Raw genomic sequence first — 12,616 nt, forward strand, 5'->3', positions numbered from 1 at the left:
CCAGAATGTCACATAGTCGGGTCTTCTTTTCTTGGCGTATTCTTTGCATCCAGACTTTGTTTAGGATGGTGGCGTCTCGCTAATATGTCATCGAGCTAGTCTTTTCGGCATCTTCTTTGGTGGTGGAGGATCTTTGTCAGTTTAATGAACAGCAAGTGCACCTCCATTGGTTGCGGCTTTTAGTTTGCCGGATGTAGGCTTGCAGACCGGCCCTGGGCAGGACCAGGTATTGCAGTGTGGCCTGGTGACGGCGAACAGGGCGCTCGACAAGGGCTCCACTGAGTGGTGGCAAGGTAGTCGGTGATATCAGGTAGCTGTTCACCTTGCTGTGGGCACGATGCATTGACAACGAAGCCTCACAGTCCCAAGTCGCGGTATGGGCAACAGTGGTAGACATGTCTGGCTCCCCCGCAGTGATAGCAGAGCGAGTGATGGTTGGGGGCACACCAAATCTGTCTTCCTAGGGTAGCTGTGCTGGGCGACGGGCGAGCGTGCTGGCGGCGGTTGACAACAGAATTACGGCGTTATGGGGCCCTGGCGCAGTCGCTGAAGGCAACCTTGATGATTGGCGACAGTGGCATAGACTCATCAGTTCTGACTGGAGTTGCGGCAATGCTGGAACTTCTGGTACTTCTAGTGACCACTGAAGCTCTTCTGTAACTGTCAGCGATCAAGGCCACCTAGGGCTGCTTCCTTGGGCACAACTTCTGCAGCTCTTCCTGTACGACAACATTGATCTTCTCGCACCAGTCGTTAGCGCCTAGGGCTTGAGCTTCAGCCTAATTTGTTTTCAGCGTACGGCAGTTGTATTGCCTGATGCGCATTTCAAGCATCTTCTCAATCGTTGTGGTCTCTGAAACAAATTCAGTGACAGTCTTGGGTGGGTTTCATATCGATCCACCATATAGTTGTTCTTTCATACCACGCATCAAGAACCGAACTTTCTTTTCTTCAGACATCTCGGTGTCGGCGTGGTGGAAGAGGCTAGTCATCTCTGTGAATATTGCGATGTTCTCATTTGGCAGTTACACTCTGGTTTCTAAAGAACTTTGGCCCTTTTTTTTGTGTGACACTTGTGAAGGTCTTCACGAAGTTCTCACTAAATAGGTCCCACATCACCAAACCAGGTCCAAGCAGCATCAACCAACAAAAAATAGACATGGTGCAGCATGTCGTCTCCGCTCTAGTTATTGAACGTCACAGTCCTCTCGTATGTCTCCAGCCAGGTTTCAGAGTCTTCAGCCAATGATTCATGGAAGGTTGGTGGCTCCTGAGCTTCTTGCAGCAGGATATGGGACACTGGGTCTGCTGTTGAGGTCGTTGAATTGGCCTGGATCCCTGTGGTCTTTTCGGGATGAGATTTGTACTTCGGTAGCAGTCCTTGTTGCCTATGGTTTGGGGAGCACACATGCCCATTTCTCCCTGCATACTCGCATTGTTGTGGTCGCACCTTGTGTACCTGTCGAGAGCCAGCGTAGACATGGGAGAGAAGTACTACCTCTCCTGGTTCTCCCTTGCTCTCGTGAAGCGTGCACCTTTCTCCCCTCCAACTCGCGGGAAGCTATCCGAAGGGTAAAGAGGGTATAGGACATTCCCCTCGCAAAGGTAAAAAAGGTATAAAACAGCGTCACCGGGGGAGACTCTTTCTGGCGCCCGACCTCTAACCTGCTGCATTTACCTGCTGTAACCCGTGAGTTACCTCCTTTGCTTGATTGTCCCAGGCCATGAGGCAAGCCTACTTATTACTGCAAGGACTTCCCCCTGCCAGTGTTCTTTATTATTGCTTATAGCAATAAAAGTTGTTTAAGTTGTTGCCGCTAGTTGCCTTACTCGTTCGAACCTGACGTAGCTGCAATTACATGCGCTACGGGATGGGGAGTACCACGGAACAACTGGGTGTTTGGCGAGGTCCGCAGCTCATCTTCAGCCCTAGCCGCATGCGGAGCATACTCTCACATTTGGTGCTGCCAATGTGGACCGAATTTGACAAAACGGTGAGTCTTCTTCTAGGTGTTAACGCTAGGACTACCAATGTTTCAGCAAACAATGGCGGCTGGCTTATCTGACCTCTCAGATTTGTTCATGTCAGATGTTGCTGTGCGAATTCGGAGGCCTATTGCTAACGCAGCGACAGCTGCTGAACTAGCCGGCAGCTTTAGTTTAGAGTGTTTTACGCGGAACCGTCAGGATAACGGAAATTTCACGTTGGCAAGGGTTAGCCCTCATATGAGGTGTACCATGTTGGTCACCTCGCCGCTTTGCAATGCAGACATAAAGGCACACATGCCACTAAATAGCTCGACCCGAGCGGTGGAGGCATCCGAACCTTCGGGTTAAAGTCTGCCGTCCAGCGATACAATCTTGCAGAATGCGCTGCACATCATGCAGAGCTTAGCTGGCACCCTGCTAGGCACAATGCAGGCACCATCGCAGAGCGAGCGACCAAGGATTAAGGTAGACATGCCTACCCACATTGGGTACAATGATCGCACGAGTGTAAATGAGTACCTCAACTGTCTGCAGTATTACCAGCGATCAACAGGGCTTCGACGCCAAAGTTATTGCGTGCGAGGTCCCTTTTTCACTGACTGAGCAGGCGGCTCGATGGTTCCATCTGGGTGGACACCGAGGCCGCACGGTAGAAAAGTTCTGTATGAACCTCCGTGAGAAATTTCTTCTGGCCAACTTCGAATACTGTTTGAGGAGAAAGTTGGAGATTTGTGCCCAGCATGCGGACAAGTCCCTGCTGGAGTATGTATGAATGATGGATAAGCTTTATCATTTCTCCATCCTTCTCGCCACCAATGGAGGAAAAGTTGAGCGCGTTACGTGGCAAGCGCACCCTACTTTCGCGGCCTACTTCAGAGGATGTAGGTTTAAAGACCTAGATGAACTCTGCATGAGACCTGCATGATAGTGAATTTGAATTTTTAAGCCGCTTCATAACGTAGCATTAGATTAAATGGTTTTGCGTGTTTTTTGCCTGCGCACTGATAATGACGCCATGGACAGGAGAGCACGTGGCTATGGGTTGCGTACATAAGTGTATGTATGCCTTCGAATAAAGTTAGTTGCAAGTTCAGCGCTGTCCTGTGTGTTTCCTGCCTTCTGTCATCCTCTTTTTGTTCTGCCCCTTCACGATCTTCAAGATGGGCCCTCTGGGCTTTACTGGTTGGTGATAAGGTAGCCTCGCCCCCTACGGGATTATCTGCCTGAGCTATGTTGAATGCTCGGTTGCCATAGTCGGAAGTTCAAATCCCATTATAAAGGCATTTTTTTTTTGGTGATGGTGAGCTTGAAATTCACCTCCTTCAGTGCACATCTACAGGCTTGGAGTGGTGCCTGACACTCACAAAGGATGCCGAGAGTGAGTGGGGCTATATGTACTAATCCAGGTACAACCAAATTAGGAAGGCTGATTAAGCTTCTACAAATACATGCCCTCACCCAAAGAGGAATTGGCCTCCCTGGGGCAGTATTCGGCCACCACCTCCCAAATGTTCCCTACAATTCACCCCACGACCCTCAGTCCCCAGCAGCTGCGGAGCACCTGACCAAGGTGGTGGTCAGACCTGTAACGCAGCAGAGGGTGTTAAGAATATCTGGGTACGGACAGGCTGCCAATGGAAACTGACCCTGTCAACCTTTAATTGCCAAACACTGTCAAGTGAGGCTAGCTTAGCAGGTTTCTTTGAGGAACTATCAGACATTGTTTGGTATACCATCGGCCGTTGTGAGATTAGAACTGGTGAGGCTTATACATTGCTGAATAACGAACATGTCCTCTGCTATAGAGCTCTCCCAGATGAGAAGGAATACGAGGTAGGATTCCTAATTTATAAGGACATAGCAGGCAACATTGACGAATGCTACAGCATTATTGGGAGAGTAGCTATAGGTGTAATCAAACTTAATAAGAGGTATAGATTAAAGGTAGTACAAGCCTACGCTCCAACATGCAGTCACGATGATAATGAAGTAGATCAGAACCCTGTTAACTCAGCACAGCAGCCTGATGCACTAACCATTCGACTGCAGACTACCCAGTGACCAAGGCAGGCGTGAAAACGATTAGGTACAAACATTCATACGTATAGATAGCCCCCCAGAAAGTGTTGTTAAGCACCCAAAGAATGTTAATGCAATAAAAGGAGGCTTGTGTTATATTTGGGTAAATACCGTAATGAAACATTGTGAGCTACAATGATTGCTTGAAAATCGTCCCACGAGCCGAAAATAGGCACTTTAGACTAGAGATGACGTGACCACAGTGCATTCACTGTCCCCTAAGCTATGCTGCGATATACGCGACCACTAGAGAGGTCTCTATTGGGGTGACCATAGGGGTCAGGCTTATGCATACTGAATGGCCAAGTTTCAATTATACTTTGAATATCAATTGCAGGATTGAAATAGTGAAAGTAAAATAGTGAAAGTTTGGGTACATAGAAATGTATGGGCGCCAGCCGAGACGTTTGGCAGGGATTGAATTAACCAAAGTCTAATTAACCTGCATCAAAATAACAGAAACCTACTATATCTGGAGTTCATTTCCAAGCATGTATACATGCTTTTCAACAGTTCTCCTTAGTTGTGTTTCTTGTTATTTGACTGGCTGTTGTACACCCGTGAGCAAAATTATACAGACCACAGGGCCGCCAAAAAAACAATTTCCTTGTAATTAACACGCATAAACGGGAACTGATGAGTGCACTAGAAAATTCGTAATGCCAAGTTTGGACTGCACTTTTTAATTTCAAGTTGCATTCACAGACAGTGGAGAAAATCAGTTTTATCCCAGGTTCGTATAATTTTGATCATGGGTGTGCCTATCTGTAAATAAGTTGGATGCCAGAAGTTGCATGCAAATCTCATTAATAAGCATCTGCCCGCAATGTTCTAGTGCAATCCTTAGTGTTGCCAGCAGGCACAGTTCTTGCTTTATTTTTTGTTGCTGCATGGTGGCTGAATGACTCGTGTTAATTTTTGTTTACTTTCCATTGGATTCAATTTAATATCCTCTAGGTGTTCATTGCATTCAGGATGACATTTGCAGATTTATTTATTCTCCGAGATCACTCAAAATAAGATGAAAAAATAACCACGCATGTGTTAAATAAAAATCTATTTCAAAGCCACCTAAGGTTGGTCAGAGACTGCACTGTGCTTGTGAATCTCTGGAATGTGCTTTGAAAGGTGCGTTGTAGCCAAATCAAGTTTTCCTGTATATGTGCAGGTGATGGAGTACATGATCGGTGGCGACGTCAAGTCACTACTGCATGCGTTCGGCTTCTTTGAGGAGCCCATGGCACGTTTCTATGCAGCAGAGGCGGCCCTTGCTCTGGACTACCTTCATCGTCGAGGGATCATTCACAGGCACTGTTACGCATCTTGTTTATTGTGTAATGCAGGTGATTGACAGGGAGGTGAACTGGTCAACAGCAAGTATCAGGCAGTCAAATGCCAAGTGAGCAGAAGTTCCACCCAAGGTGTCGAACTGAAACCTTTTCCAGTTCGGTTTATGTTAGAGTTCAAATATTGGTTTAGTTCTGAATGGAAAAAAAAAAAAACATTTTTTTAGTGTTTTCAGCAGTTAAATAAAAGATCAAATTAAAAAAATGTTGCTAACCATTATTCGCTAAGGTGCATGATGATTATACGGCGTTTTTTCTTTAGACATTACAGAGTTTTCATGAGAAGGGTTTGACTGAGACACCTGTCGTCTTTGCAGATGAGCTCTGTGGCAAGCTGTCCGATTATATGGGGAATCTTTTTCAAGTTACATTAAATTCCAGAGGAGTTTCAAGTGACTGGAATAAAGCAAGAGTTGTTGCAGTTTACAAAAAAGTGACTACGCTGCTAGTTTCAAATTACAGGCCTATTTCCATTAGTTCATCCTGCTGTAAATTATTGCAGCATATTGTTGCAAGCCAAATCATATCATATCTTAGTGTTGAGAACATTTTATCACCTTATCAACATAGGTTCTAGGAAGGTGTGTCTACAGCACAGCTGTAGCATGTCTGCTACAGCCAGAACCGCAATCTCAAAATTTTAATCCATGATAATTTCCTCCGCAGCCTTTTTGACGCCTCCGGTAGCAGACGGAGCCGACTTTGAGCCGACTTTGAGCCGACTTTGTGCAGGGATTGGGAGACCTGGGTTACAAGACGAGAACAACCGGATGGCTAGCCTTGAGTTGCCATTTATTTTGACGCATGCCATGACCATTTCCACCTATTCTTTCACTGAGTAGTGTAAACTTCCAGGGACAGCCATTGCAACGCTGACTCCTGCATGCACACAGCACAACAGGTGCCTTGCACCTCTTTTTGCACTTTTGATAAGAAAGAATCAGATAGGCACCAGACATCCCATGCAAGCAGTTCACTTGTGCACTGCACATGACTTGCCTTTTCCCCGATTCTGCTGCAAGGCACCTTCATTAAAATTTTGTCACCCCTTTTGTCATGGGAAGTTTCCATCTAACGTAACAAAGAGGCCACCTTTTTGGATTTATAATTTTTTTGGATTTCTAATAAAATGGGTACGTTATAAATTGTGAAACCCTACAAGTTTTCCATATAAACTACTGCCCTCAAGTTATTATCATAAAAATGTTAACAAATTTTTGTACTTAGTCTTTTCAGAGTAACTTTAGTAGTGACAAGATATTTCCAACTCATCATAGAAGCACATCTGTGAAGATGACAGGTGTCTCAGTCACAGCCTTTTCTTAAAAAATCTGTATTGTTTAAAAAAACACGCTGTATAATAAAGTAACATTAATATTCGAGTGAACTTAAATTTTTGATGAAGAAGAGAGCAACCACCTTTAATTATGATGTACCAACAAGCCAGTTTGCCCACCCTTGTCTCAAACAGGCCCAGCAACACCAATTCTTCAGAACAGAATACAATGGGGTGAGCCTGTCAAAGAATATATTCCTGGAGTTTAAAAGAGAAAAATGATTACACCTGTGTGAGTGTAATGATGTATATTTAGAAACACTACAGTGTGCATTTCCTCTAGCCCGGCCGTCACTGCGCACAGTGTAGATGGGCACACACACTGTCTGTGCGCCTTATCTTGGAAGTGATTTATTTATTTATTTCACTACATTCAAGGCCCGAAGGCATTACAGAAAGGAGTGGAGTCGAAAACAAAAGTAATGCAGTAAAAATACAAACAAAAAGTATTAACCAAAATAATAACAAAAGGCATTCTGAACAGCGGTCTTGAAGTTGGTAGAGTCGGTGATGAGTGCGATTGATGTGGAAAGGCAATTCCAGTCCGTGCTTATCCTTGGGAAGAATGAGTCACTGTACCGGTTTGTAGGACACAATGGCACCCCCACTTTAAGGCTACGGTAGTCAGTGCGGGCCAAAATATAAGATGGAGGTGCAAGAAGGTTTCTTTTAAAAGGGGGCTGAAATGAAAAACGAAAACAAAAAACAAATAGACAGCAACGTTTCCATAGAAGAATATTGCCATGAGACAGACGTCCACAGCTTTAGGCCGGCACCTATGAAGAAGGGGTAGAGGTTGCTCCTTGCCATCTTGGCTACTGTTAGGGCTGTGCTACTCGCTTTACTTGCAAATATTTGTAAATGTATGCTTTTTGGGCAACATTTCTCATAGAGTTGCGGGGTACGCAGCCTGTTCATCACCTTTACCCAAGCACGGAACTCTAAAGTGTTAGCCGCGTTGTCCTCAGCGATGGCCACTAAAGCACATATCGCACCGAAACCTACTGGGCAGCAGCTGTTCCCGCCGTCCGTCATGTATAGTGTGGGCACGTGTGCACGTCTGCGCTAGCTGTAATACAGTCGAACACGGATATATCGAACTCGAAGGGGATCACGAATTAATTCGATATATTAAAAATTCAATATAAAAAATACAGGCCCAGAGGCGACCTGTGGCGGACGATGACCTACCGATCGGCACATTCAAAAATGACAACTATTTTTGCACACACGACGCAACGTAATGCTTTATTTGCCTAAAAAAAAAAAAATCGCTTATGTTGATCTGCTTCTTCGCCTTGCAAATGAAATTAAAGACGCCAACCGATCTTATCGAGGCTGTTCAGGTGCGAAAGCCCGGTTCCTTCCATGTCACCGCAACAACGGCGAATCAAGCTGAACGCGGCCGCCACTTCAGCGGCGGAGTACGAGCGTGTAGCCGCCCTCTCGTCCGGATGATCTTCGTCGCCACTCGAGCTGTCGGCCTGGGTCCCTCCGACTGCAGCTACAATGTTCTCGTCGGCGAGGCTCGCAACAGCCTGAACATTGCTGTCAACGTTCACATAATCGTCAGCAGACACTTCGGCTGGAACGGCAGCCGGGAAAAGGGACGACAACTCGTGAAACGCGTCGTCCATGCACTCGTCGCCGTCTTCGCAGGTTTCGGGAAGTTTGGCCGTCACAAGGCCTGCCTTCCGGAAGCAGTTGGCCACGGTATCCTGCTTCACGTCTCTCCAGGCGCCCGTCATCATTTGAATGGCCTCCAGCAGGTCAACCTTAAGCTCGGTGCCCATGCGGAGGTTCACCAAAAGCCTATCAATGAGTCCCCTCCTGTAGCCGACTTTGAACGACTTAATGATGTCCTGGTCGAGCGGCTGCAACTTCGCTGTCGTGTTCGCCGACAGAAACTTGAGCGCGATGTTTTCGAGCTCATAGGTGGTGTGATGGGCCGAGCAATTATCGACGAGAAGGCAAGCGTGACGCCCCGACTTGCCCAGTTCAGCATCCCACGCTTGCAGCCATTCTGTAAACAGCTGATGCGTCATCCACGCCTTCTTATTGAAGGCGTAGCGAACGGGGAGCTGCTTACAGTTTTTGAAGCAGCGCGGTGCCCTTGCTTTGCCGATCACAAAGGGCTGGAGCTTTTGAAAGCCATCCATGTTTGCAGCGAGCAGAACGCTCACGCGGACTTTGCTCATCTTGCCCCCGTGACTCGTGCTGCCCCGGACGTCGAGCGTCTTGCTGGGCAGCATCTGCCAAAACAACCCGGTCTCGTCGGCGTTGAAGATTTCCGCGGGTGAAAACTTCGCGCAAATTTCCGGCCATTCCTTCGAAATCCACTGCTGGATATCCTGGCTGATGACAGCTCCGCTTTCCCCAGAAATGGTTTTGCCAACTATCTTGTGGCGGTTCTTAAACCTCTGCAGCCACCCTGTGTTGTCGGCGAAGTTGTCATCACCGAGTGGAGCGGCAAACCATTTAGCTTTAGCCATTAGCATTGGGCCATGCACCGGAATGTTCTTAGCCCGCACCTCTAAACCCCACGCATAGGGGGCCTTTTCAACTTTCTCGTGGCAGGAGTGCGCACACGACAAGCTCCCGACGTTCGTTGCTCCGCCGATTTCGACTTTATGTTCGCCTTGTTTTTTAACAAGGTGCTTAGAGTGCTCCGAGGAATCCCGAAGTCGTCTGCCACCGTCGCACTTTTCTCGCCCGCCTCAACACGCTGAATGGATTTCAGTTTTGTTGCAAAGTCCAGGTTCTTCCGCTTCTTGACGATGCTTGTGCTTGCTGCGGCCATTGCTTCCGCGTCAGCCCACCACGATCCAGTCACACGTGTCGTGAGACGCACGCAAAACAATAATGAACACGAAACACAAGAATGCGCACAAAACACAAGAATGCACATGCTCAGCCTCCGCCAACAAAGCGCTCGCGATGGCCACCTCCGAGGGCGACAGCGACGTACGAAAGGCACGAGCTGTGGTTGGCTGAGCAAAACTTGTGAAAAAGCAACAGGAAAAAAAAGGCAAAAGGAGGAGGCCGTCGGCGCCTTCGTTCCTGGCTACCTTTTCCGAGCCGATCACTATGGTTACGCGGGGGAAGGATGAGACATTGGGAGAGAGAAAAAAAAGCAGTTCCGCAAGTTGGAGAGCGTGCGCAGCGGGAGTACGTCCGAGCCTCCCTCTCGCTCTCACATTTTCCGAGCCTTTCGGGGGAGGTGCGGAGCTCGCGGGTGCAGCGAGTGCCGAGATCGCGCGGTGTTCTACATATCCAATGGCGGGTAAAAATATAGTTCGATATAAACGTACGAATTTGTATACTTTAACACAGAATTTTCAAGGGGATAATTTACGAATTCGATACAGACAATAATTCGATATATGTGGGTTCGATATATCCGTGTTCGATCACCCAAAACCACGGTGCTGTCTTTATCAAGATACTCTCTCCTTTCTTCCTGTTTTCTGTGGCAGGATATTAACTGCATTCAATAAACCACGTGGTTCACTCTTCACTTGGTGTCCCAGTGTCTCACATTGGCAGCCTCGATGCCAATGCATGGTTTCAGTAGTGGGATTAATGATGACCAAGCTACAAGCGGCGAAGTACGGCAACGATCAACTGTATCAAGCCCCCAGAACCTCTGCGCTTATCCAGAGATTGTGGAAAGAACTGGAATTCGTTCATGAAATGGTTTGAGCTGTTTCTAAAGACAACCTGCCTTGACAAGCCATGGTTCGAAGAAGCAAAGACAGCAATCCTGCTCACCGTCGCCGGTGAAGATGCAATAGAAGTATGCAACAAGTTTAAGTTTGCTGGAGAAGGCGACAAGCATGACTACAAGATAGTAGTCACGAAGTTCCGGGAGTACGGCGTCGAACAAAAAAACGGAAGTGCGTGAAAGGTATGTGTTCCGAACATGCTACAGGCTGAGACTGAGCTACTCGAGTAATTCCTGTGAAAAGTCGAGAAACAGGATGCACATTGCAACTTTGGTCGTTTGACTGACAGCATAGTTAGGGATCAAGTCACCTTTGGGACGAATTCACCTTGGCTACGGGAGAAAATGCTTGGGATAAAGGCCTCACCCTCGAAAAAGCCATTAGTATGTGCAAGGCATCAGAGACAGCAGCTCGTCAGAACGAGGTATGGCAGAAGGCTAAGGAAGAGCCCAAAGTAGATGCAGTAACATCTAGATGCGCCTCGACGACGACGCGGCAACAAATCAAGACTGCATCTCATCAGAACGAGACATGCAACGAGGTGAGGGAGGAGCCTGAAATAAGCATGGTAACTCAAGGCGCGTCCCAAAATTCCACGGCAACCAGTCAAGTGTTTTCGGTGTAGCTGGCTTCACGCTCCAAGACCTTGTGCTGCGTATGGCAGGATATGTTACCATTGCAACAGACCAAATCCCTCTGCCTCGTGTTGCAGTTATAGGGTCGATATCAGTGAGGTACATGATCCCTTACAACTTCAAGGTATTGGATGTGGCTGTCAGCAGTGTCAGCCACGACCACGATTGGCTGATGAACACCAAGATTGGAGGCCAGGACATAATATTCAAGGTTGGCACAGGAGCCCAAGTGAATGTGAGACCACTATCACTCTATCACAAATTGAATGTTGGTGCTCCCCAGCCTAGTGGGGCTGTCCTATCCACGCTCCTATGGTGGAATCATCATAAAACACTACGGGACATTTTCAACACTGATGGTAATCAATAACCAGCAAAACTTATTTCGGTTCTTTGTCGTCAGAAAAGAGCACCATGCCAGATGCATCATTGGTTTGGAAGCCAGTGAGTGCTTTGGTCGAATCCAACGCATTGTCCAAGGTGTAACCGCAAGGCCTGCCAAAGAGGTGACCCAAAAGTTCCCGTGGCTCTTTCATGGAACCAGGTGCCGCCAGTGACAATGCATCATCATGCTTTGCAATGACGCCCTGCCCGTTCAACTGGCACGAAGACTGCCCCTCTCCCTCCCGCAGCCGCTGAATGCTGAGCTGAACAGGATGGAACACGAAGGCATTATCAAGGAAGTCAGCAGCTCGATGGACTGGGTAAGCCCATTGGGCTTTGTAAAAAACAAAACAAAACAAAAAAGACGAGAGGCTTAGGATATGTCTTGAATTGGGAAGGAACACGCCAACTAAGGCGATCACGAGGGAGAACAACACAGGACAAGCGCCAACCGTTGTCGTTCTCCCTCTCGTGATCATCTTAGTTGGCACTGTTCCTTCCTAATTCAAGTGTGCACCATCTAGCCCAAATGAATGTTGTCCTGAGATATGTCTTGATCCCCAAAAAATCAATGAGAGTTTGTAAAGGGAACATTTTCAAATGCCGCAGCGTGAGGACATCGAAGCAGAATTGGCAGGCGCAAATTTTTTTTTGTCTACTTGCTAATGCCGGCTTTAATCAAATTCCTCCAAGCGAGGAGTCATCAAAGCTGTGCACATTTTCGACTTTGTTTGACTGTTGCCGCTTCCTTAGGCTACCCTTCTGCTTGGCATTGGCCAGTGAGTTGTTCCAGAAAGCTCTAAATGACATATTTGATGGCCTGCCTGGTGTTTGCGTGTATGTCGGCAATGTGCTTATCTGAGAGCCAACAAGAGAAGAGCACAACCAGAGTGTACGAGGCATTCGAACACAGCCAAGATTGCGGGATTAACATTTAACTCCACAAAGTGTGTGTTTGTAGTACAAGAAATGAAGTTTTCCGGAGACATAATTAATGGTGAGGGCATCAAGCCAGACCCATCGTTACTTGCTAGTGTATTTGACTTGCCAGCACCATGAAATAAACAAGCTGTACAGAGGATGCTCAGTTCTATTAACTATTTTAACAAATTCGTATCCAGC

The 12,616-nt window shown here is 47.2% G+C and overlaps 1 protein-coding gene across 11 annotated transcripts in view; it reads left to right on the top strand.

The window, feature by feature from the left end:
• gwl (serine/threonine-protein kinase greatwall) overlaps nucleotides 1–12,616 on the top strand; it is a 472,763-nt gene that overhangs the window by 88,052 nt on the left and 372,095 nt on the right. For all 11 annotated transcript variants that reach the window (XM_065444899.1, XM_065444896.1, XM_065444897.2 and 8 more), the window contains one exon: nucleotides 5,237–5,376. In XM_065444899.1, the coding sequence (XP_065300971.1) occupies nucleotides 5,237–5,376 (140 nt within the window). The remainder of the gene's footprint in view (nucleotides 1–5,236; nucleotides 5,377–12,616) is intronic.

This window comes from Dermacentor albipictus, chromosome 1 (assembly GCF_038994185.2).
Source record: "Dermacentor albipictus isolate Rhodes 1998 colony chromosome 1, USDA_Dalb.pri_finalv2, whole genome shotgun sequence".
NCBI classification, from domain to species: domain Eukaryota; kingdom Metazoa; phylum Arthropoda; class Arachnida; order Ixodida; family Ixodidae; genus Dermacentor; species Dermacentor albipictus.